The sequence below is a fragment of the Pyricularia grisea genome (genome assembly GCF_004355905.1).
Source record: "Pyricularia grisea strain NI907 chromosome Unknown Pyricularia_grisea_NI907_Scaffold_1, whole genome shotgun sequence".
Lineage (NCBI taxonomy): Eukaryota > Fungi > Ascomycota > Sordariomycetes > Magnaporthales > Pyriculariaceae > Pyricularia > Pyricularia grisea.
This window is the reverse complement of record NW_022156716.1, coordinates 4,049,336-4,072,331: the sequence shown is the minus strand read 5'-3', so window position 1 is coordinate 4,072,331 and position 22,996 is coordinate 4,049,336. Positions and strand designations below refer to the sequence as shown.

The window sequence follows — 22,996 nt, the reverse complement described above, 5'->3', positions numbered from 1 at the left end:
TGCATCCAAACGCATCGTCGAGTGGTATGGACATTATCGCCCGTACTTATACAGTATTACTATATATACCCCTTTGGGTCCTACAAGGGCCGGCTAGAAACAAGCATTTGCAACCGGTGGATCGGACGGATCAAAGATGAGGCGGTGCAAGGGTGTGAATACTGTTTGGACAGTAGGATTGAGGGTAACTTCAAACTGTGTAGGCATGGAATTTCCACAAAAGCTTGCGCTGCGGACGTTTCCGTAACTCTGAAAGATTTTCTCACTTTCACCTTGTCATCAACGCATCAATCATCAAGAGAGCACCCGATACATTGTAAATCCCGACGAAGGGTGCAGCGCGTTGGCTTTCTTTTTTTTAGGGGACGTCACTTCTTGTCTGCGACGCTGGTTCACCATCCCCGATTAGGGAACACACAGGGCCCGCTTGTGCTCCTCACACCCACACCAGACAGCTGCGTGTCGTCATCGATCATTACAAGCGTTTGGGCGGTTCACTAAGCGGCGCGCCTTGCAAGGGTCCATTTCGGACACATTCGTCAACTTTCTGTTATCGCATTGGCAAACAGGAGCACCCGCAAACTACATCACCGGCCCTAGACCATCCAGGTCTATTTTTCTTTGAACCCGGACCCCTTTTTCTCTCTGTTTGTTCTTTGTATAATTCAAGATGACTTGGGAATTAACCCGCCGACGAATCATTCGTACGGTTAACTCCAAATACATATTCGACAGGGTGGTAAGTCTCAGAACATACTTCGTCTAACGTGCTATTACCCCTACGCCGGTACAAACGTTCATTTCAGCTGCCCCTTGCACATAGATAGATTCCTATGTCGAGGGATATTTGATGCTGATGTCACTTATCTATCTGCTTACGGCCCACGATATCTTTTCTTCTTGGATTTTCGCAACACACATTCAAAGCTAACCATCGCGAACCACGACCTGTAGCCACTCCTTCACTTCCTGATCTTCCTCATCGAGATGGCTTTCGTCGCCCGAATCACTTCGCGCTTCAATGCGTACTACGATGAGCGGCCTAGTACGTCACACATTTTTAATCCAGTGCTCCGTGTCGACAACGTTCAACATTACTGACTAGAGCACCGCTGTCAAAGTCCTCACGATGATGGTTACCAACGCTGTCCTCGGAGGCATCGCAGATACCGTCGCACAAACTATAACGGCCGTCAAACAGCGAGCTGCACGAAAGGGTCCGTTTCATCCGAACCCCAAGGACGACCCTATCGCTATCGAGATCCAGGAACTCGACCGCAAGAATCCGCTCAGTGATCGCGACCTTATTCCGGACTCACGTGTCCTGCCGCCTCCGTTTGACTTTGAGCGTTTGACGCGCTTCATGGCTTACGGCTTCTGTATGGCCCCGGTCCAGTTCAAATGGTTCAAGTTCTTGGAAAGGACCTTCCCGATCACAAAGACGGCTGCTTTTGGCCCGGCTATGAAGAGGGTGGCGATGGACCAGCTGGTGTTTGCACCGTTTGGTATCGCTGCTTTCTTCACTGCCATGACGATTGCCGAGGGTGGCGGTAGGCGCGCCGTGCAGACCAAGCTGAGGGACATGTATGTGCCGACGCTCAAGGCCAACTTTGCGATTTGGCCCGCGGTTCAGGTCATCAACTTTCGCTTGATGCCTGTTCAGTTCCAGCTGGTGAGTCGAACATCATTTTACGCAGCTCGTCGTATGTGATAAATTTTGCTAACGTCATATGCGTTCCATAGCCGTTTGTGTCGACCGTCGGTATTGCCTGGACTGCCTATTTGTCCCTTAGCAACGCTTCCGAGGACGCCCAGCTCGCACCGCATGCCTACCCCGACTCGCCCAACCTGCGCCTCTCCTAATGCATCATTATCACGACCATTCTGCAGTCTAAGGTGCTGAAGCCTCGAAACAATAAGAGCTACTGCTTGGACACGCTGGGCCTGAAACTATTCTTACAACTGTTATACATATCCAACAACACGCCATCAAATTGTCTGGCAGCCTTTTTGCGACACCTTTTCTGTACTTTGTGATTAGATCAAGCATTGTACGGTATACGCGAGCATACTGGGATTTTCTTACGGCGTTCTTGGCTTGAAATATGGAGGGATGCGGTGCATTCTTCTGGCTGATTACAGGACCTGCTCTTTGTTTTTATTTGAGCGCAAACGAGACCAATGGCAATGATTCTTTTGCATTAGAAAATTTCTTTTTTTCCTTTTTCTCATTCATTGCGCTGTACATAGCTCCTGTCATCTGTCGTTGCCGGGTGTACTTTTTAGTCATTCGCTAAAATCTAATTCGACCTTGTTAAGCCTAGAGATACCTGCCTACTTGGACTAGTTCCCATGCCTTCACAGAATGTACCCCTGAAGCCGGCTCAGTCGAGACTTGTATTAGTGTCAAAAAGTGCAGATATTTGATCGAGGACAGAATATCGTAGCCAATGTTGATCCAAATGCAGGGCACGTCTCAGCAGCACTGCCACTTTTTATTGCAAATAAAATCACCCTACCAGTAAGAACGGCAGTTCATTTTACGTCATAATCGCTCTGACAACGTTGAGCCCCACTACGATTAAACCCCTCCCCAACGGCAGGTGCGTCAATTTGGAGCTTCAGAAGAAAGAGAGAGCTATCGATGGCGGGGCTATGAATAGATGTTCGACGCGTTTACTGGACCTCCGGATAACTTTTGTCACCTCATTCACATCCATCCCCAACATACACCGGAAAACCTGTTCAAGTCCTAGAATCAATCTCATTTCAATTCCTAGTTTTCAGGTTTCAAAACACAAAAGTAGTTGTCGACAATTCGCCATGTCTCTCGCTAGCAAGCTCTCCATCACGGACGTTGATGTCAAGGGGAAGCGGGTGCTCATCCGTGTAAGTTTGATCAATACCATACCATGCAAAACCAAGACAGCTTACAAGCTTCGCCTGAGCTTCTCATTGTCCTGGATTCCTAAGATGTGACTAAACTGACATGGCGACATGCCCCGCTGCAAAGGTCGACTTCAACGTTCCTCTTGACGAGAACAAGAACATCACCAACAACCAGCGTATTGCCGGCGCTGTGCCAACAATCAAGCACGCTCTCGACAATGGCGCCAAGACAGTAATCCTGATGTCGCATCTCGGTCGGCCGAATGGATCGCCCAACCCCAAGTACTCGCTCAAGCCTGTCGTACCCGAGCTTGAGAAGCTTTTGGGTGGCAAGAAGGTCACCTTCGCCCCTGACTGTGTCGGCCCTGAGGTTGAGGATATTGTCAACAAGGCTGGCGAGGGCGATGTTGTGCTATTGGAGAACCTCCGCTTCCACATTGAGGAGGAGGGCAGCGCCAAGGACAAGGAGGGTAACAAGACCAAGGCTGACAAGGCCAAGGTCGAGGAGTTCCGCAAGGGCCTCACCAAGTTGGGAGACATCTACATCAGTAAGCCGCCAAAATTGACATCCCGCATACAGCATAATTGACCAGCAGGCTAATCATATCCGCGCAGACGATGCCTTCGGCACTGCCCACCGTGCTCACTCTTCCATGGTTGGCGTCGACCTGCCCCAGAAGGCTGCTGGCTTCCTCATGAAGAAGGAGCTTGACTACTTTGCACAGGCTCTCGAGTCGCCCAAGCGCCCGTTCTTGGCCATTCTTGGCGGTGCCAAGGTTTCGGACAAGATCCAGCTGATCGACAACCTGCTTGACAAGGTCAACACGCTCATCGTGTGCGGTGGCATGGCGTTTACCTTCAAGAAAGTGCTCGACAACATGGCTATCGGAAACTCCCTCTTCGACGAGGCAGGATCCAAGACCGTGCCCGAGCTCATGAAGAAGGCGCAGGAGAAGGGCGTCAAGGTCGTCCTCCCGGTAGACTTTATTACTGCTGACAAGTTCGCTGCGGACGCCAAGACTGGGTCTGCCACGGACAAGGAGGGTATCCCTGAGGGCTGGATGGGCTTGGACTGCGGTGAGAAGAGTGTTGAGCTGTTCCAGAGCGCCATCGACGAGTCGCAGACCGTCCTGTGGAACGGCCCCGCCGGTGTCTTTGAGTTTGATGCTTTCGCCAAGGGCACCAAGGCCACTCTCGACGCTGCCGTCAGTGGCTGCGGCAAGGGCAAGATTGTTATCATCGGAGGTGGTGACACGGCCACCGTTGCGGCCAAGTACGGAGTTGAGGACAAGCTGAGCCACGTCTCGACCGGTGGTGGTGCTAGCTTGGAGCTCCTTGAGGGCAAGGAACTTCCTGGTGTCACCGCGCTCAGCAGCAAGTAAGTGGCCAATGAGGAATTTGAACTTGAAGAATAAAAAGGTGGTGGCCTATAACTGGCCTGTAATTACTGCAAGTACAAGGATTCCCTGACAATTTGATGAACAAAGAACAATGTCCAGTAGAACCTCCTATCTATGAGCAGCAATACCATCATTTTTAAGTGAATAATAAATATTACATACCAGAAGTAAGGCTGCCAAAGAGCCACAGTGGGCCTATCTGAGGCATCCATGACATATACACTCAAGTCATTCCGGTTTGATACAGGGTCATTGGCGATGAAATTCTGACGGCGTCTATTACGATGTTATTTGGGTGGCGGTTTATTCCCGCTCGACAACTGTGTCTATCCTTTTCTTGTAGCCACGATACTTTGTGGCTGCGTCCCGTGCTATACCGTGTGCCCAGGGAAACGCCCGTGATACTCATCAACCCGCTGCTCATCTCCTCTTCGAAGCCTCGACTTTCTTCAGCTCTTCTCTGTGATGATCCAGAATTGTTAGCAGTTGACCATTGCAGCGTCGCTTGAAAGTTGTAGCATTGTTTAATCCAATCGCATTTTCACGCCTTGGCTTGAACGAACGTACTTGAGCTGCTGAGAGAAGTCGTCGCTTGTGTCGTCGTCGTCCCATGACTCCTCCCACAAGTGCTTCTGGGCGGCGTCGTTGCTCGCGCCAGCTTCCGTCTCCTCCATTGCCCAGTCTGTGGTCGTTTTGAAAGAAGCGTCAGCGCCTGTGCGGTCAAATGTACGAAAACGGACAATCCGGGTTTGCAGTGGGATGGGCGAGATGTATAAAACAACACCGTTTGCCGTTTGCCGTTGGCCATTTTCAACCACTCGTTCATACGTACCGTCGACTGGAAAGTCCTCAAACTCGTCGTCCTCCTCAAGCGCCGCTGATTTTTGCTGGGTCTCGAGCTTGGATGTCTGGTCGGCGGGCTTGTCCTCCTTCTTCTGAGGGGCAGTTTGTGTTGACGACGCCATGCTGGGCTTGTGGGGTTTTCTTTGTGCTGTATTATCGACTTTTCGGTAAAGAAAAAAAATGACGCGTAAGCCTCTCAGGTGTCACCGTCGTCTCGAAGGATCGTTGCAGCGTGATGTTGTGGTGGGGTGGTTTGATGAATGGGCGGAGTGATTCTTGGGTCGCGGTTTGGGAAGGTCTACGTCGTCGGACATTGCTAGGTAAGTCGTCCAGCTCCCTGCCGCCTTGTCTGTTGCGTGGTCCAGGCTAGCTCGGTAAGCTGCTAGGTAGCGGGCGGCCAGGGTTAGGGGTTAGAGTAAATGCCCATACTATACTTGCATACAAGACGCACAGTGTCATTCACTTGTCAAGACGAGCGAGTACCCCCCTACCTTAGTTAGGTACTCAGTATTGTTGCTTTTTTGGGCGACTCTAGGTGGCTGGCGCTTCACGCGCTTCATAGCCCTTTCTTTCGGTTGAACTTAATTCAAACATCTCCCATGAAACAAACTAAAGCTGGGACAACCGAAGCAAGACATCACCATTCTGGCAAACGGCAAACAGCCAGCCTTTTCTTCCTGCGTCTTGAGCGGCTCTCGTGTCTTTTTTTTCCAAGCCCACTTGGATCTGGTGCCGACTCGCTAATGACACATTCGTGCCGTGCTAATCTCACTGGTGCCCACCGTTTTTTGCTCCCTTTTGGCGCTCTTCGCGTTTTAGCTAGGTAGGTACCTAACCTAGGTAGTTAGCGACCCCCGGAACAAGCAGCTGAGAGCAAAGAATTGAGGCCAAAAAACCTGTCCGGTCTTAGAACCCCGCGGGAATGATGGCAACCCAAAGACGGCCGAAAGTCGAACGGGCTTACTTTCATTTAGCCTCCGTCCCACATACTTGCACTTGAAAGTGAATTGCTAGCAATGGCTGGCGCGTGCGTGGCTTGATGTTGGAGCGATAAAAGCCTCATTTATTTCATGATCACTTCCCCCCGTTCGACCAAACCCCCCCTCATATTCTTTGTCGTTTTCTCTTTTCTGTCCTTTTCTCCTTTTCTCCTTTTTTTTTTTTTTTGCCTCAATTGAGATTTTTTTTTTCATCAAATCTTTGCAGCAAAATTTGATCTGCAAAGCTGCCGGCGGGGTTACGTTCCCCAGGACACAATCTCGACGTCACCATCAATCTTCCCCAAATGCGGACTTGTCTCGACCAGGTCAAGTTCGTCCGCCAAAAGTCGTAATCGCAGGCGTCTCTCTGGCTGACTAACAAGCGAATCCTTGCACATCGTATCCGTCATAATCAACAACAGGGTCTCTCTGGTGTCTCTCCAGGACCCTGAAACACATCCGTGGAAACCGATCATTTTCGCAAACATACTTGCACCATAACGAGATTATAGCGTTCATTCTTGTCAAACTCGCAGATAAGGAATTTGAGGTACATTTTGTTTGACACGTCTTTCTGTACGAACAGGCTGCCAAAAATCCTTTGTTTACATCCTTCGGCTCTTGTCTCCCTCTTCAACCTCAAACCAGTCAGCCCTGCCATCACCTGCCCCTCTTTATAACTTAGCTTGCGTATATATCTCTTACGTAGCTTTGGCTGCATGCATCTGCAAGCACCTTGGTTCCTTGGGACTGGGCACGCGACAATTTTGACCTCCACTTTGGGTTGAGGTCAATACTTTGGCATATTTACGAAACATTGGAAGTTGTCTGGTGATACTCGACATACAAAAAAGGACGGCTCTATTTTTTTTTTTTTATCGGCTTACTCACAATGTCGCTACGGTCATGGTTCCGTGGTTCGGGCACGACGACGCCAAAGTCGTCGGCAGGACCATCAAGAGCCACAACACCACCTTCCGGAGTTCAAGGGGCCGTCATGACTGCTGAGCAGCAGGAACTTGCCGATTTGAGCGATGCGATGCAGGCTATGGCTCATATCATGAACGATGATCCGGACAGTGCAGAGGCTCATCTGCGACAGCGCAAAGATCCCAGTTCATTCCACCTGTTGGGTCTGGGTGTCTCTATATTCATGCGCTCGATCCTAGGCTTCGAAAAGGACGTCATGGCCGAGGCCTCGAAGTGCATTGCTGACTGCGAGACGCGGTCGTGGAACGACAAGGTCAAGGCCGAGAAGCGAGACCCTGCGACAGACGGCAGACTGTTCCCCAACGGCTCCGAGTTTGCCATCGTGTACGCCCAGGCGCTGCTGATGAACGCTGTGGTTAGCGTTCTCCATGAGAGCCTTACGGATGCACTAAAGGCATTCTATAAGCTGCGAAAGGCCATGGCCGTCATGAGCAGCATATCTGCTGCAGAAGAGAAGATTTTGAAAGAGCAAGGCGCATCTAGCGCTCAAGGTAACCCTTTTGAGCAAACACCGACAAATTCCAGCAGTGCAAAGCTGGCAGCAGAAGACGAAGACAGCGATCTTGAATTTGTAGATGCCGACGAGAAGGTGTCACCTGAAGCCCCGATACATGTCACCTATGATGGTCACACGAGCACAAAAGACTCGACAGTTCAACCAGCGACTGACACGATGACGCTGGAGGGGAAATTACAAGCACTTGAAATACCAGATGACACAGATAACAAGTCTCAGCTCAGCAAATCTGCAGTCGAATCTCGGGTACCATCGTTGTCGACATCGCGAGCGGCCTCGCCGGGACCGCCTCCTCAATTTACCAATGCAGCTTCCGATGGTAGTATTTTCACTCACCCGATAGACATTTTTATTCATTCTGCGATCAATATGTGCTACGGAAGTCTCATGCTGGTTCTCTCCATGGTGCCACCAGCCTTTTCTCGGCTACTGGGTATCATCGGCTTCCGCGGTGACAGGGACAAGGGTCTCCACATGCTCTGGCAAAGCGCTGCTCACCCCAATATGAACGGCGCCGTTGCCGGGCTTTTGCTTCTGGGGTACTATCACGGCCTGTTGGCATTCGCTGACGTCCTCCCTAGCGAGCGCGATGTGGCGGAGCTTGCAGAACCGGATGAGATCGTGGGCTACCCGCGTGGGCGGTGTATCGAGTTACTCCGCGTCATGCGCGAGCGATATCCCGCTTCCGGTCTCTGGCGAATGGAACAGGCTCGTGTTCTCATCGGCGAGAAGAAGCTCAAGGAGGGAATTGAGATGCTTGAAAAGTGCGGCGACGCCAAAATGAGGCAGGTCACGGCTTTGAGCACGTTTGAACTGGCAGTCAGCTCAATATGCTTCTTGGACTGGCCGCGGATGCACAGTTCCTTTGTGCGCATGGTCGAGCTCAACGACTGGAGCCATGCTCTTTACTACTTTATTGCCGGCTGCGCCCACCTCGAGATGTACAGGGATGCCGTGCATGAGCTTGGCGGACTATCAGAGCTTTCGGACGAGGGCAGCGAATCGGAGAAGGACGTCAAGGCCACGGCGACAAAGGATGGGTTGGATGTGGATGACATCAGGAAGAAGGAGCTGATCTCCAACGCTCGGAAGTACAAGAAGAGCGCTGAAACCTTGTTTCGAAAGGCACCCACCACAGCCGGCCGCAAGCGTTTCATGGCTCGACAAATGCCCTTTGAGGTCTTTGTGATGCGAAAAGTGGCCAAGTGGGAAGAGCGCGCCACGTTACTCAAACTCGACCTGGCGGATGCCATAGGTCCCAGCCCGGCAGCAGAGATGATATATCTCTGGAACGGTGGAAAGCGCATGAACCAGGAGCTCATCGAGAAGGCGATGACGGTTCTGGAATGGGACAGGTGTACGTCAAGTGCAACGGTCGCCAAGGTTAAAGAGGAACACGATGAGGTCGCAATCCATGGTGTTGGGCAGGCCGCACTCCTGAGGCATGCAGGCCGGGGTGACGAGGCCAAGGAAATATTGCTGGATATTTCGGCCTATGATCGGTAAGTGATATTGTTTGTCATTTTATTGCTACTATTTATACGTTTTGTTTGGTCCACACGTTGAAATACTGACATGACGGCGCGTCTCAATAGTGCCACATGCAAAGGCGGAAATAAGGATGACTATATCCTTGCATCTGCCACCTACGAATTGGCAATGCTGGCCTGGGACGACGTCTGCCGTCCAGAGCAATGGCCGACGGATGCCGACGAGGTAGAAGACTTCCGTCGCAAGAAGACGGAAGAATGTTACACGCTACTCGATACTGTGGCCAAGTGGGAAACATATGTTCTCGATGCACGATTTGGCATGCGTGTACAAACTGGACTGGACACGGTCAGGTGGCTCAGTAAAAAGAAGGGTTGGACGCTGTAGGGTCTGGATTGTAAGCTGCCCTAGAATGATGGACACCCAATGGTTACATAATATAGTATTGTGCATATACGAGCCTTTGAGGCTGAGCTCTGTTGTTTATTTTTTCTTCTTCTTTTTCTCTGTCATAACATCTTCCAGACTAGATTTGGTTTTATCCTGCGTTGCATTGGGCATAGACTGGCTGGGAATATCACATTTGCACATCTACATGGGCTTTATACTGGTGGAAGAAAATACACTAACCTCAAGGTCATGCTTCTCTGTCTTTTTTTTTTTTTTTTTTTTTTTCGACTAACTCGAAGAATTTTCAACATTAAGCTCAACCGCTCTCAAGGCACTAGCCGCCCCGGACGCCACCACGGCCGTGTCCTGCTGACACAGCAGATACCTCGCCCCGAGGGTTCGCACCACCCAGCCCTGGATCTCGGGCTGGTCGTAGATGCCAGCCAAGGCCATGATCTTGCCGTGCCTCTTGCACGCCGCGGCGATGGCCTCGAGCGCCGATCGAAACTCGGGCGTCGTGAAGGCGCCCGGCGCGCCCAGGTCGACGGCTAGGTCGTTGGACCCGACCAGCAGGACGTCCACGCCCGGAACGGCCGCGATGGCGTCGACGTTGGCCACGGCCCGTCCGTCCTCGATCATGACCAGCACCGTCGACCCCGACGCGTTGCCCTCGGCGATGACGGTCGCCTGCGGCACCGCCTCGAGGTTGAAGATGGGCAGCTGGCCCGTCATGGACCGCACGCCCTGCGGGGGGTATTTGGAGATTGATACTGCGGCTTTTGCGTCCTCTGGTTTTAGGGGGAGGAAACCCGGGAAATATTGGGGTTTTTTTTTGCTGTTAGATGTTTTCTTTTTTTTTTTTTCACGTCCCTGAATGGGGGAATTGGCTCGTGGGGGGAGATGGTTTTTCGACGTCGTGAAAACGGTTTATGAAAGAGGTGGGGATTCTCAAGACTTACCGACACTAGAGACATGGGGAAAGATGACGCCCATGGCGCCGCCGTCCAGCACCCTCTGCACGAAGCCGTTGCCGCACTGGTGCGGGACGCGGACGAATGGGGTCAGGCCGGCGTTGAGGCTGGCGTGACTGAGGATGCTGGCGTCGGAGATGCTGAGGTTGGAGTGCTCAAGGTCGATGAAGAGGCTGTCGTAGCCGGCGTTCTTGACGACCGTGGCTATGGTCGGGTGGGCCATGGCTTTGACGCCAAAGGCCTGTTTGGGGTTTTTTTTTTCAGTTTGGTTAGTCTGTAGGGTTCTGTTTTCTGCTAGATAAATGGGATGGATGGGGTTTCTTGTCCCTACCTTGCACAGCTGGCCTGCAGCCGCTTTTCGTAGGAGGTTATTTGCAAACATGGGCATTGCGATTGGTGTGCTGTATATTTAGAGATGATATTTGGGTAGTCGGAGAGTAGCGAGTCACTTGGAAGGCTGGTGTACTAGACTAGAACTAGTTTAACGACATGAGATGATTTCAGTGCCAAAGGGAGGGGATTCTTTATAACCAAATAAAATGCACATAAAAAAAACACCTAAAAAAACATTAAAAAGAATCAGTTTCTTGTGTCTGACATTTACCATAGATAGTGCATGTTCCAGACACTTGGTTCGGATCTTGTTCCGTTCGGAGCCCCATCTGCAGTGTAATCTAAGGTACCCGTCGGAACCCTCATGGGCTAATGGCTCCGAGCTCGGCAGAAGGCTCCGCGACCCTGAGGTGGGCGGAAGCGGCCGACTTTCGGAGCTTGGATGAGTGGTCAACCAAACATCTCGCATCTATTGTACTCACAACTTACTTTTGGTGAATGCGTGGAATTTCACAAATTTTACCAAAAAGTTTCTCTCGGTCGGCGTCACATTTCGATATCCCAGGTTTTAATATTGTAATCTCATACACCTGTGTATTCTACCAGCTCCCGATTTGATCAGAAAAGTACCCAAAAAAAAGTACTTTGACCAGTGTGTTGAACACAAGTTCACACAAAGGCTTCGAGGCAAGAGAGGCTGTTCTTTCTCCAAGGAAGTTTAATTGAAAAAAATGGTTTTTGAAACGATACAACCTGGTCCTCCGGACCCCATGAACCTGCTCAAGACAACCGCCGACGCAGACACCAGTCCGGACAAGGTTGATCTCGGAGTCGGTATCTACAGAAACGAAAAGGGAAACTATCAGGAGCTGGCAACCGTGAGGGAGGCCAAGGTGAAACTGCTACAGAATGACCCTGGACATGATGTAGGTTTGGCACTCATCAAGTCACCATTCACGCTTTCCTGAGTCTATTTCTCTGGCACAAGATAGTCACATTGACTGACAACAACAACCACCAAAAAAAAAGTACGAATGCACAACCGGCAACGTAAACTTCATCAAACACGCAGCAGGCGTCATGTTCGGCCGGGACAGCGACCTCCTCGCCGCCGGCAAGATCGCCTCGGTGCAGACCATATCCGGCACGGGCGCGGTTCACCTAGCAGCGCAGTTCATCTCGCGCTTCGTCACCCCGTCGCCGACCGTCTACGTCGGCACTCCCACGTGGGGCAACTACAGGCCGCTGTGCGAGCTGGTGGGCCTGCAGGTGGTCGAGTTCCAGCAGTACGACGCGGAGGGACGCGCGCTCGACTTCCCGGCAGTCCTGGCCGCCGTCCGGTCCGCGCCGAGGGGGAGCGTCTTCATCTTCCAGGCTTGCTGCCACAACCCGACGGGGATGGACCCGACGCGGGCGCAGTGGGACGAGCTGCGGGCTGCGGTGCGCGACATGGGCCACTTCCCCGTCTTTGACAATGCGTACCAGGGCCTCGGGGACGGGCTGGACGAGGATGCCTATGCGGTGCGGTCGTGGGCCGCCGAGGGCATCGAGATGTTTGTCTGCCAGTCGTTTAGCAAGAACTTTGCCCTGTACGGGGAGCGCTGCGGCGTCCTGCATGCTTTCTGCCCGGCCGGCGCTGGTGCGGCGCGCAACGTTCACGATCAGCTGAGGTGCTTGATCCGCTGGGAGTTTTCGTCCTCGCCGGCCTATGGGTCGAGGTTGGTGAGTATGATCTTGAGCTCTGAAGAGCTCAGGGCAAAATGGTTAGTAAATTCTCTTCCCCCCAGCCAAGGACACACTATTTTATTCATGTGACTGGGGACATGATTGACCGTCCGTGATGCCTATGCCTTTTTCAAAGGGAGAATGAACTTTCTGTTATGCGGCAAAGAATCAAGGGTAACCGTGAGCTTCTATTCAAACTTCTGACCGAGGAATACAAGGTAAGTAAACTTGTGCAGCGCCGCAAACCATTTCAATCTTTGCCAGTGTCTTTGCTAAAATCAAGTCCCTCGAAAAAAAAAAATACAAACCAGACGCCCGGAAACTGGCAGCACATACTCGAGGAAAAAGGTCTCTTCTCCTACTTCCGACTAAGCCCCGCCCAGTGTCGAGCTCTGGTCGACAAGCATCATATATATCTCCCTATCAACGGCCGCATCAACATATCTGGGCTGAACGCTGAAAACGCGAAAAAGGTTGCCTGCAAAATAGATGAGGTTGTACGGGATACCCAGTAGAGTGTGACGGGCCAGGATTGTCGGGACCAGGGACAGGAAGGAATGACTGATTGATTGAGAAGGGCAAATATTTCCTTCCATGATCCAGTTGATCACAACTCTCCTAATGTAATGAAAGTTGACTTGGACACAGTGTGCAGGTATCGAGCCAACGCGACCAGTGGTGTGTGGGAACAAGTAAGCCTAAAAGGGGAGAAAAGGCCAGAACAGAGTCGAGATTGTGAAAGTAATACACCTATATCGAATTTGACGTTCCCAATACAGGCCAGCTTAGTAGCGGTAGACGGGAGGACGGACAGCTCCGTCGCCCCAAATACCCAGGACGGCGACGAGGAATCCCACACCCGCGACACCGGTACGCACCATCTGCTTCTTGATAAAGGTCTCGACGTCGGCGCGGACCGTCTCGCCGTTCAGGTTCACAGGTTCCTCCTCGGGAAGCTCGTCGCCGCTGGTGCCGTCGCTGTGGACGTCGGTGCTCAGGACCTCGTAGCTGGCCTCCATGCGAGCCCGGGCGGCGCGTTCGCGGCGTGCAGCTTGGTCGGGGTTGGACCTCGGCAGGGGACGCGGGGCGGTTCGCAGGTACGGGTTGAACCTTTCAGAGGCGGCACCGGCCGACAGGACCGCGAGCACCGAGGTGTAGAGGAGGTAGGGGTGGCGGAAGTAGCGGGGAGATGCGATCAGAGCGAGCGCAAAAGTCGTGGCCGAAGCAGCGGTCAGGGCCCCAAGCTGCCGGCGGGCCGAGGCCGAAAGGGAGTAGAAGGCGGGTGCGGCGTTCTCGGATGAGTTTAATGCCAAAAGGGCCGGTGCCGACACAGTCCCTAGCGTGTAGGAAAGACCCTGGGGAGATGTAGTAGTTAGTCAATCATTGCTCCTTGTTTCATCGCTTGCAGTTTGGTGTGCCTGTGGAGGATCTAGGATGGAGCTGCGACGTGTGCAGCACAAAGCCAAACACAATATTGCTCGACTTTAAAATGCCTTGAACACAGTGTGATGGTCTCTCAAGGCGGAGATGCCTATCGAGGACTGCTCTCGGGCGGGTTGACGACGACTCGTTGGTTGCGGGGCCGCCTGGGAAATGACGTAGCGACACAACAGAGACCGCCATGCACGTAAATCGTGCAGACAAAGCAAACAGAAGAAGAAAAACGGAGCTGGACGGAGCTTCGGACAGACAGATACACTCACAGTTAAAAGGCCCAGGGAGACAGTCCCGACGAACTTGAGTACAGAAACTCCACGGGAAGCCATGGTTGCTCTGCTGATTTTGAAATGGCGGAACGGGGGTTGGCAGAAATGAACAAACGCAATGAGTTTGACGTTGCTGCTGTTCCGAGAGAGAAGAAAGGACGGAGCTCTGTTCCCTCTCCACGTTGGGAGGAAGACAAGGTGAGAGCTTAAGCAAGGATCGACCGGTAGCGGGGCGGGGTGAAGGTCTATCCTAATTGTTGATTTTATTATTGGCTCGGCCTGAGCAAGGGTGGGGCTGCTGTGGGGATCCCGGTCTACCTTGCATGGAGTTAAGCGCCCTGGACTGGACAACTCTATCAATGCTTGTTCACGTAGCAACCACGGTTATAAGAAGAACACACGATGGTAGGTAAAGCTTTACAAGACTTTCTTTTGCCTTCGTATATGGACTGTATAACTGTATTTTGAATCGAAGATAGTGAAGCGTGTCAAGTTGTCACGCAGTGTGGATAAAATCCCAACTCCATAAAGGTATTCACATGCAATCATTATTTCCCAGCTCCTTTGTATTTCAATATGGCCTGCCTGCATGACCCCTGAGAATACCAGACAAAAAAAAAAAAAAAAAAAAAAAAAAAAAAAAAATGAATACAACAATATGTGACAAAGTCAAGAAATTTCGTCTTCATCATATGCGGCTATTCTGGCAGTGTGATTCTCGATCCATGATTTCCGAGTTGGCAATGCCGTCGTGATATCGTCCAGCATCAAGGGTCAGGGGCTTGTCGTCGTGGAAGCTGCACATCTGTTGCAGTTGACCCCTGATACTACATAGACAGTGCCAAACTCAATCCGAGGTAGTTTTCGACAAGCAAGTTGTCAAGTAAGTAAAGGCATAGTGCAAGTCCGTTCGGATCGAGTCTTGCCCCCTATTATGAACCTCTGGTCCATGAACGAATTAAAACTAGACTAGAAGCAGATGATTGCCATGGACATGGTCAAGTACACCAATAGAAAATAAATTTTCCAAGGCAGAACCATCATCTAGTAGTAGGCTATGTAGGAAACCTGCATCAATGGACCGCAGCTGGATACAATCCGTATCCATGAAGAACGAAACAATCCCCTTCGAGGAGGCCTGTACTCTGAACGATTACCTGCAAAGCATATTTGTTTATTTTTTGAATTTTTCTTGATATGATGACCAGAATCCTCGTCCTGCGTAATATGCACGGCAAAAGGGGCCTGCATATAGATGGCAAAGTTATTCCATTGAACTACTTGACCGAGATATGAGCTTTTTGTAAATACTTGACCGAGATGTGAGCTTTTTGTAAATTACTTGACCGGGCTGTGAGCTTCTGTAAGCATCTGCATAATGAGATTGTAAAATGTTATTTTCTGAAGGTATATAAATCTTCCTTCTCCCACTCTTGTGGCACTTGTTCCCTTTGCCTCGAACCCAGATACAAGTCTTGATATAAGTCGAATTGAAAGTCTCTACAACAGATAAAAATCTCAACAGCTTGAACTTGCCGAGAGCCACACAAGCACACAAACAACATTGCAACCGAACAGCGAACCTGCCGACTTGATACAGCTTCGCAAGGAAAGAACAAGCCAGAACCACAAAAACACACATACTTCTACCATACCGAGAATCATATCAAGATGTCTCCCATGACTTCCACCACTACCAAGGCTGCCGTCCAAGTCAACAAGTCTTCAACAGACCCCGATCGCACTGAAACCTTGATGGAGTCTTTCTTGTAAGTATTTCCTACCAGGCCTGCAAAAAGAAAGGAAGTTTTGTTGCTAACATATACACCTCCACAGTTTGTCCAACAGGCCCAGCTACCAGTCAAGGCTGGCATCGCAGGGCAACCTCAAGCCCGCGACGCACGGCCTGACGGACGGGGAGATGCGGCGCAGGGCCGAGGCGAAGCGCGCCGAGAGGAACGAGAATCTGACGACGGCGGCGAGGATCTCCAAAAAGCCGACCAAGCCGCAGGCCAAGCCGCGGAGCAAGTTCTTCGCGCAGCTCGAGAAGGAGCGGCGCGAGGCCGCCAAGGTCAAGGCCGCCGAGGCCAAGGAGGACAAGAGGAGAGCCGAGATGAGGCCTGGCATCCCGCTGGGCCAGCCCGCTGACCAGCGCCGGGAGGAGAAAAGGTCGGGTGAGGCCAAAAGGATCGAGATGTACGACCAGATGGTCGCGTCGAGCGACAAGGCTAAGCGGTTGGCTGCTGTGGCCGCTGAGAAAGCCGAACGCCGGCGGCTGGCTCTGCAAAGAGCGGATGAAAGGGAAATGGCGGAGATCATGGCGCAGCGCGAAAGGCGCAGACAAGAATCTGGTTGGAAAACAGAACATAAATAAGTTCTGGGCGGCTTCGGGTTCGGGTCTCTTTTTTTTTGTTTTGATAATTTGTTTAGTGCATTGTTTTGGGGTTGGCATCAGGAGTTTACGATGTTTGTTTTTGTAGGAGTTTTGTTTTATTTTCATCAGGGGACACTTTGTACTGGACTTTGCTTTATTGGGTATACCCTGGTTCTTTAATTTGAAGATAAATCATCAAGCAGTAACTATTAAAGCCTATCACCATCGCATATATCTCGCATCTCCCCCAGGCTCCGGTGAACTCCAGGGCGACCTGCAAGATATTATCAACGGTATTTATAGACACCCACCTGTTCACCACAATTGGGTTTTGGAATACGTCGAGGAAAATCCTCCGTCCGGCGTACGGTTAACAGCCAACTGAGGACTGGTACAGACAAGGCAGCCCTGACTGTCTCGTTGGAACGGAGCTCAGCTCTATAGTGGGCTAGGGCAGCCGCCTGCCTGGCCTTGTCCCTGGCTGCAACGTTTTATTTGTATAGTTCGACTCTAATCTCGAGGGCAAGCCTTCAAGGTCCCTTTTGATAGTTAAGTGGTGGCGCTCAAACTTTCTCGTGCTCATCAATGGTCTCTTGATCAGCGTTATTCCCTCGAAACCTGTTACCTCGTCGCTACCCGTTTCCTGAATGAACAGACACCCTCTTGGCCAGAGTCGTTCTCCAATACCTAGACCGGACAATGTTTCAGGAACTAGGGGTAGCGCCTATCGTCGAAGCGTCGAGTGTTAAAAGCATAAAAATGAGCAAATAGAGCCCGTTGCGACAGTCCAATTATACGAGAATTACCATTAGGATTATGAGCCAGGTTGCCCAATACGCTACTTCTGATACGTCTGCTGGATATCGAATCATCGCCCCTGACATTGGCATCAGTTACAACCAGCTGGCACTTGAGCCAGCATATAGATACTTGATAATTTTCGATGTTACCCATCGGCCGTCAACCTGCCGCCTTGAAAAGCAAACGTATCGTATCAATTGCCCCAGGAGTTTCGTACTATGATTTATGCGAGGCATTGACAGCCTCGAAAGATTCTGCCATTCCACCCGGCTCAATGATGTACACAGCCGCGATCAGTGCTTTTGTCGGGTCCAAAAGCTGTTCAGTAGGGTGCATGTCAGCTTGTTGATTGGTACGCTGTCGGGATACGGAGATGAAGGTGCTTACATCTCTCCAGAACCTCGAGTTTATACGGTCAATCAGCTTGTACAGCCCCGATATATCCATCTCCAAATCAGCTAGCATACACGAATGATCGACGTCCTTGAGCTGATCCAAGTGGTCTATGATGATGTTACTGCGGAGACATGGAATGATTCGGGCAGTATCGGGAAGCGGCTTTGAAGATTGGGACTCGGTCTTGCTGGTTTCGTCTCGCTCGGCGTTTTCAGTGGACTCGGCAGATTTATTCGCCTCGGGGGATGTATTCTGCGACTCGCGATTGTCAGATTATTCTATATGGTCGTTGCCACGACAGACTTTGTCTTAACATTAGTCCAAGTAGTCAGTAAGAACACTTACGGGATTGCTCTTTTCGGTATCCTTGGTCATGCTAGCGGTGTCGTTGCTGGAAAGTATATTACCGAGCTGCTGCGCGTCCGTTTGATGACTTTGAGTCTGCAGAGATGCGGGTTCATCGCTCGGCTGTGTATGGACAGATTCATTCTCAGTAGCTTTCTGGACGGCCGGCGTGTCCTGAGTAATGTCTTGAGTTGCCGTTACCTCGATGGATTTGTCCGACGCCCGTTGGTTATCCTTGCGCTGTTTAGAAGAGCCGGCCGTATCTGCACAAGGAGGAAAAGCCCTCTGTAAAAGCTGGAGGTCGAGGTATATTCTGATCTTGAGCAGTATAAGGGCGACAACTACGCATGGCCAATCAGCTCAGACTAAGAAAACAAAACAGATTCAGCCTTGCACCAGAGACGAGCTTACCCATGGAAAGCTCGAGTGAGCTGCTGGAGAATATCCAATTATAGTCCTCGTAGGCAGATGAGCCTTTGAGGTCCAAGTATGGGAGGTAAATATCGTCAAAGCAAGGACTGTGGGTGGGCGTCGTCCCCCACCACTTCAAAAAGTCGTAGCACTCCTGGTCCTTGCCGAGTCGCAACATTAAGCCCGGGATAAGGTTCCTCAAGAACAGTCCGTTATCAGCCCTCCCCAGCTGAGACATCTTCAGCAGGAGCTCAAGGTTTGCTTTGACCGCGTCTGAGGTGTCGAAATAGCTCATCGCGGTGGCGAGACGCCACTGGGCAAGCATGTACTCTCGAGTCTTTGGAATAATGAAGAACTTGCCGTATGGGTCGGCATCCCATACAACATTTCGCAGCCGCTCGGCTTCCTTGGACACATCCTTGATGCACTGAGCGATACGCTGGCACTTTTTCTTATGGTAAGGGTGGTCTGCGATTTGATGTTCTCTACAGCAGTAGTGAACCATCTCGCACCGCTGGCAAATGGGGAGATTGGGCTTCTGCTCAAAACAGAAGTGGCAGAACGCCTGGCGGGGGAGGGGCTTGACCTTGCTGCCGAACTTCATCGCTGCTCTGGCTTGCTAGTACCGATAAATTAAATGAAAGGCTCATTCTCGTATGTTTATGTTGTGAGTATAGAAATCAGGTAAAGAGCGGTGCTTCTATGCCGAATTGATATAAGAAGTGAGTGGATAGGAGTTATGTCTGGTTACATGCCACCCTTGACAGTCTGCCTAAGGTATGGCACCTAAGTTGACCATTGTTACAATCCTAGGTAATCAAGGTAAGGTAGATAGTCGGGCTCTTTCAATAGTCGCGTGGTGGCCGAGAGTCTTTGACAAAGCCATGGGTCGCACCTTCTTTTTGGTCGTTTTCTGAAGTCTCTTGCCTAATCCTGAGTATTAGCACTTCTAAAAATGTAGGTAGAGAAGGTGATCCTGGTGCCTCGGCCCTGACGTCTCATTGAACTGTCCCTTCATCTCTGCATACACCCACCAAGACTCCAGTTTGAGGTCACCAGGAACAAGAAAATGATACTCAATTGCTTCAAGGCCCTGCCGATGCATTCGGATTATGTTATCAGTTGTAAGCACTTTGTCGATCAAGGACATTGAACACAAACAAATGTTTCATTTTTTTGGCTATCAAAAAAAGAGTAAACAAACAATACCGGGCCATCATGTAGCGCCATGGGCCCAACGCCTTATGTCCTGACAAAACGCCTATATATAAAAAGCTAATCCAGACAAAGGGATAAAAAAAAAACACGCCGCGCTATGCTCCAGAAATACAATCATCTGTTCATTCGCTTTAAAGGGGGTATTGTAGTAAAAAAAGGAAAACATTGTAGACTGATAAAAGTTGCCCACCCCATCCTTACAAAGCAGCCACAGCCCCAAGCATACCGAGGATGGCAGCAACAGGTGCCGCACCCGTCGGCGCAGGCATCCAAGCACCACCAGTCTTGGTGGTGGACTGGATCCCACCAGTCGTGGTGGTGGACTGGATCGTCGACGAGGCCGGGTTCGCGCTGGGAGGAGTTTGAGATGTGCTCGGCCCGGGGGTGGTGGTGGCCGGGCCGAAGGAGCTCGTGACGGTCTTGTCGGCGCTCGTCATGACTGTGAACAAACTCCTCCCGTTCTCGCAGCTGACATTGCCGTCGACAAAGGCGACCCGGGCGCTCTCGCAGCACACGTTGTTGAGCATGTTGCCCGGGCAGCCGTTGTACAGCGGGTTCGAGGTCACGCAGGGGGCCAAGGGAAGCTGCCACTCGACGCCGCTGCCGCTGCAGTTGGGGTCGGTGGACTTGCAGCACACGCCCTTCTCTGCATCGTAGGCGCCGGTGCAGGGGAGGGGCGGGACGGGGCGGGTGGTGCCCGTGGGGATGCTGAACTTGGACTGCGGTGTTGCCGTCGTGCAGTATGCGGGCGTGCCGGTGATGGTGGATGAAGCAGATGATACCGATGTCGTCGCTGCCGTGCTGGAGCTCGAGCTGGAGCTGGAGCTGGGTGCAGGTGAGGCTGTAGGAGCGGGAGTGGGCGTTGCGGTGGGGTGTGCGAGGGCGATGGCGGGCAGGAGGGCAAAGACAACGGCTAGTGAGCGAAGGCTCACGGGACTTGTTGTTGAACGCATTTTTGGAGGGGTTTGTGTTGAGTGGTTTTTTTTTTCCTTTTTTTTCCTCTTTCCCCCTTCTTTTTCTCTCTTTTTGACTTTTAGGAGTAAAAGAAAGACACAGGAATAGAGGGCGAGGAAGAATATAAAAATAAGAGAGAAACAAAAGTCAAGAGTAGCCGCAACGAGTACTCCCCAGTAGAAAGTACTATATATAAATAAGTTAAAGGCTTGAAATGTCTTGAATCAAGAGATTGCAATGTTTATGCTGACATCCAACCGTAAAATCGTGTGCTTTGCTGACCCTTGTCTGAAGGTTCTTTTTTTCCCACGCGACTCCCAAACCAAAGAATGAGGGCGACAAGTTTGGTGGTGTAAATTGGAATGGGAATGAATGCTGATGATGAACAAGAGAACCACTAAACACCAAGACCAACCCGCCCCCGACTCCTTATAGTCTTTCATCGCGAGGGCTTGAACAGCTACATTGCGGTTGAGGGATGTGCTTCAAGCCCCTGGTGAGAACCAGCCGCGATTGCTGCGCCCAAATCCCAGTAAGCAGTCGCTGTTTTTAGGACTTGGTAGGGCGATGATTGGCACCAAACTTCGGTGAGCCAGGGTTGAAATCCCGGCTGTGACCCTGGTCTTATTGCAAGGGTTGCAGGTGAGCACAGCCTACCACGTGACACAAGCGCGGTTGGTGCCTGCTTGAGTTTCCGGTCGTCTTTGTAACCGCTTACCTGGTGTCAGCGAATTGTTCATTGATCATCAACCAGTCCCTCACATCAAACTCCCCGAGACACCATATGAAGAATTAAATACCAATCGACGTCAAGGATTTTATTCAGGATAAAAATAGAAGGAAGAAAGGAAAAATTACAGATTCTAAAGCTATTTCGCGTGGTTTCAATCTTATACAACAAAGCCTTTGATTTACCGGAATCTAGGTTTTTTTTTTTTTTCGTCACACAAATACAAACCCTTGAACACCGTTTCGAAATGTCCTCAAATTCTCACGTGGAGCGCTTGGCGATCTTGCCATCAGCACAGGTGGTGCCCGCTGCCAGATCCTGAGGCAACGCGTAGCCATAGTTGCAGATGCCAAACTGCGAAGCGCCGATGCAGATGAGCGAACCGTCCGTCGCGCAAGCGACCTTGGTACCCTGGAGACCGCCGGTGACTGCATCAGGTACAGTCACGGGCGTCCCGGCAGGGGGAGCAGTCGTCTCGGGGTCCTTGACGATCGTGGCGAGGGTGGTAGGGGTGGCAGGAGGGTTGACGTAGACGCCGCTGGGCAGATCGGTAGTGGTGGGAGGAGCAGTGCCTGCTGATCCGTCGTTGCCGTCATCGGTGCTGTTGTCGCTCCCTCCCGAGGGCTGGGCAGGGGCGGCACCACCGTCCTGCATGGCGCGGATGTCCTGGTCGAAACTGGGCGCCGCAGCAGCCGCCGCGCAGCTGCCAGACGAGCCCGCCGTGGGAGACTGAAGAACCATGCCGACCTTTCCAGGCTCGGGGAAGCTCAGGACGCCCGGTGAGGTGGTGCACGCGCTGTCGGCGCTGCCCTTGATATTGGCGACAAAGATAGATGGCAGGCTGTCGAGGTAGGTCTGGCCGGCGGCATCGCTGGCGCCGCCCGAGACTTCGATGGGGGCCATGTTCATGTACATCTCGCGGTTGCCAACAGTGTTGAACCAGGTCCACGCGAACGAGTAGCTACCGCTCGCCAGCTCCTTGGGCACCGGGATCTTGAAGGTCTTGATGCATTCCTTCTCACTGAAGGAGTCACACTGCTTGGCGGTCGGACGACCCTCTGCGTCCTGTCCGATGGTCTGAAGATTACCCTCCCCGTCCGTCTCGCCGGGGCAGCCGCCAATGACGGAGGAGATGACCTTCCAGGCCTTGGGGTCGGTGGGCGGCGTGGTGCCCGAGGCCACTGAGAACTGGCACGAGCCTCCCTTGTGCATGGCGGAACCGGTGAACTTCACCTCGATCGGGGCGCCACCTGCGGCGTACTTGCTCACCTCGACGACGCGCGACAGTCCCTGGCCTGGAAAGGGAAAGTCAGGGCCCAGAGGCGAGGTCTGAAGCAACGGCGGCGCGCCGTTCAAGTTGTAAGGAGTGGGCGTGTTCATGATCATGTGGGCGTCGGCACCCAGCACTGCCAGCAGTGCAGCCAGGGCGACGTTTGTGGAGGTTGAAGGACGCATTTTCTTTTTTCTGCTATTTTACTTGTTGGTGTTTTGGGAGTGTCGAAATCTGGCAAGTTTCTTGTGCGAGGAAGCCT

General features: G+C 51.7%; 12 protein-coding genes across 12 annotated transcripts; 6 read left to right on the top strand and 6 right to left on the bottom strand.

The window, feature by feature from the left end:
- Positions 1-279: 279 nt before the first annotated feature.
- Positions 280-2,398, top strand: PgNI_01240 (uncharacterized protein). The gene is made up of 4 exons (XM_031121314.1): positions 280-739; positions 955-1,045; positions 1,122-1,672; positions 1,744-2,398. The coding sequence occupies exons 1-4, from the start codon at positions 671-673 to the stop codon at positions 1,861-1,863; spliced, it is 831 nt and encodes a 276-aa protein (XP_030988124.1). The 5' UTR covers positions 280-670; the 3' UTR covers positions 1,864-2,398.
- A 250-nt stretch (positions 2,399-2,648) lies between these two features.
- Positions 2,649-4,440, top strand: PgNI_01239 (uncharacterized protein). Its single transcript, XM_031121313.1, has 3 exons — positions 2,649-2,889; positions 3,014-3,437; positions 3,505-4,440. The coding sequence occupies exons 1-3, from the start codon at positions 2,656-2,658 to the stop codon at positions 4,269-4,271; spliced, it is 1,425 nt and encodes a 474-aa protein (XP_030986309.1). The 5' UTR covers positions 2,649-2,655; the 3' UTR covers positions 4,272-4,440.
- A 56-nt stretch (positions 4,441-4,496) lies between these two features.
- PgNI_01238 (uncharacterized protein) lies at positions 4,497-5,419 on the bottom strand. The gene is made up of 3 exons (XM_031121312.1): positions 5,122-5,419; positions 4,857-4,971; positions 4,497-4,749 (listed from the first exon to the last, which is right to left on the bottom strand). The coding sequence occupies exons 1-3, from the start codon at positions 5,252-5,254 to the stop codon at positions 4,710-4,712; spliced, it is 288 nt and encodes a 95-aa protein (XP_030986746.1). The 5' UTR covers positions 5,255-5,419; the 3' UTR covers positions 4,497-4,709.
- An 806-nt stretch (positions 5,420-6,225) lies between these two features.
- Positions 6,226-9,775, top strand: PgNI_01237 (uncharacterized protein). Its single transcript, XM_031121311.1, has 2 exons — positions 6,226-9,121; positions 9,215-9,775. The coding sequence occupies exons 1-2, from the start codon at positions 7,005-7,007 to the stop codon at positions 9,495-9,497; spliced, it is 2,400 nt and encodes a 799-aa protein (XP_030986334.1). The 5' UTR covers positions 6,226-7,004; the 3' UTR covers positions 9,498-9,775.
- On the bottom strand, positions 9,752-10,977 carry PgNI_01235 (uncharacterized protein). The gene is made up of 3 exons (XM_031121309.1): positions 10,803-10,977; positions 10,460-10,712; positions 9,752-10,288 (listed from the first exon to the last, which is right to left on the bottom strand). Exons 1-3 carry the CDS (start codon positions 10,857-10,859, stop codon positions 9,789-9,791), a joined length of 810 nt encoding a protein of 269 aa, XP_030986751.1. The 5' UTR covers positions 10,860-10,977; the 3' UTR covers positions 9,752-9,788.
- On the top strand, positions 10,099-10,769 carry PgNI_01236 (uncharacterized protein; the record flags this gene model as incomplete). The annotated part of the gene is made up of 3 exons (XM_031121310.1): positions 10,099-10,253; positions 10,469-10,721; positions 10,752-10,769. The coding sequence occupies 3 exons, from the start codon at positions 10,099-10,101 to the stop codon at positions 10,767-10,769; spliced, it is 426 nt and encodes a 141-aa protein (XP_030986750.1).
- Positions 10,978-11,315: 338 nt separating the features above from the next.
- PgNI_01233 (uncharacterized protein) lies at positions 11,316-14,415 on the top strand. The gene is made up of 5 exons (XM_031121307.1): positions 11,316-11,730; positions 11,834-12,567; positions 12,666-12,747; positions 12,841-13,887; positions 14,235-14,415. Exons 1-4 carry the CDS (start codon positions 11,536-11,538, stop codon positions 13,042-13,044), a joined length of 1,215 nt encoding a protein of 404 aa, XP_030986747.1. The 5' UTR covers positions 11,316-11,535; the 3' UTR covers positions 13,045-13,887; positions 14,235-14,415.
- Positions 13,315-14,295, bottom strand: PgNI_01234 (uncharacterized protein; the record flags this gene model as incomplete). Its single annotated transcript, XM_031121308.1, has 2 exons — positions 13,315-13,884; positions 14,233-14,295. The coding sequence occupies 2 exons, from the start codon at positions 14,293-14,295 to the stop codon at positions 13,315-13,317; spliced, it is 633 nt and encodes a 210-aa protein (XP_030986336.1).
- Positions 14,416-15,906: 1,491 nt separating the features above from the next.
- On the top strand, positions 15,907-16,609 carry PgNI_01232 (uncharacterized protein; the record flags this gene model as incomplete). The annotated part of the gene is made up of 2 exons (XM_031121306.1): positions 15,907-16,004; positions 16,072-16,609. 2 exons carry the CDS (start codon positions 15,907-15,909, stop codon positions 16,607-16,609), a joined length of 636 nt encoding a protein of 211 aa, XP_030986748.1.
- A 1,017-nt stretch (positions 16,610-17,626) lies between these two features.
- On the bottom strand, positions 17,627-19,166 carry PgNI_01231 (uncharacterized protein; the record flags this gene model as incomplete). Its single annotated transcript, XM_031121305.1, has 4 exons — positions 17,627-17,728; positions 17,798-18,058; positions 18,152-18,492; positions 18,563-19,166. The coding sequence occupies 4 exons, from the start codon at positions 19,164-19,166 to the stop codon at positions 17,627-17,629; spliced, it is 1,308 nt and encodes a 435-aa protein (XP_030986333.1).
- Positions 19,167-19,977: 811 nt separating this feature from the next.
- On the bottom strand, positions 19,978-20,733 carry PgNI_01230 (uncharacterized protein; the record flags this gene model as incomplete). The annotated part of the gene is made up of 1 exon (XM_031121304.1): positions 19,978-20,733. One exon carries the CDS (start codon positions 20,731-20,733, stop codon positions 19,978-19,980), a length of 756 nt encoding a protein of 251 aa, XP_030986749.1.
- Positions 20,734-21,725: 992 nt separating this feature from the next.
- Positions 21,726-22,919, bottom strand: PgNI_01229 (uncharacterized protein; the record flags this gene model as incomplete). The annotated part of the gene is made up of 1 exon (XM_031121303.1): positions 21,726-22,919. The coding sequence occupies one exon, from the start codon at positions 22,917-22,919 to the stop codon at positions 21,726-21,728; it is 1,194 nt and encodes a 397-aa protein (XP_030988043.1).
- Positions 22,920-22,996: the final 77 nt, after the last annotated feature.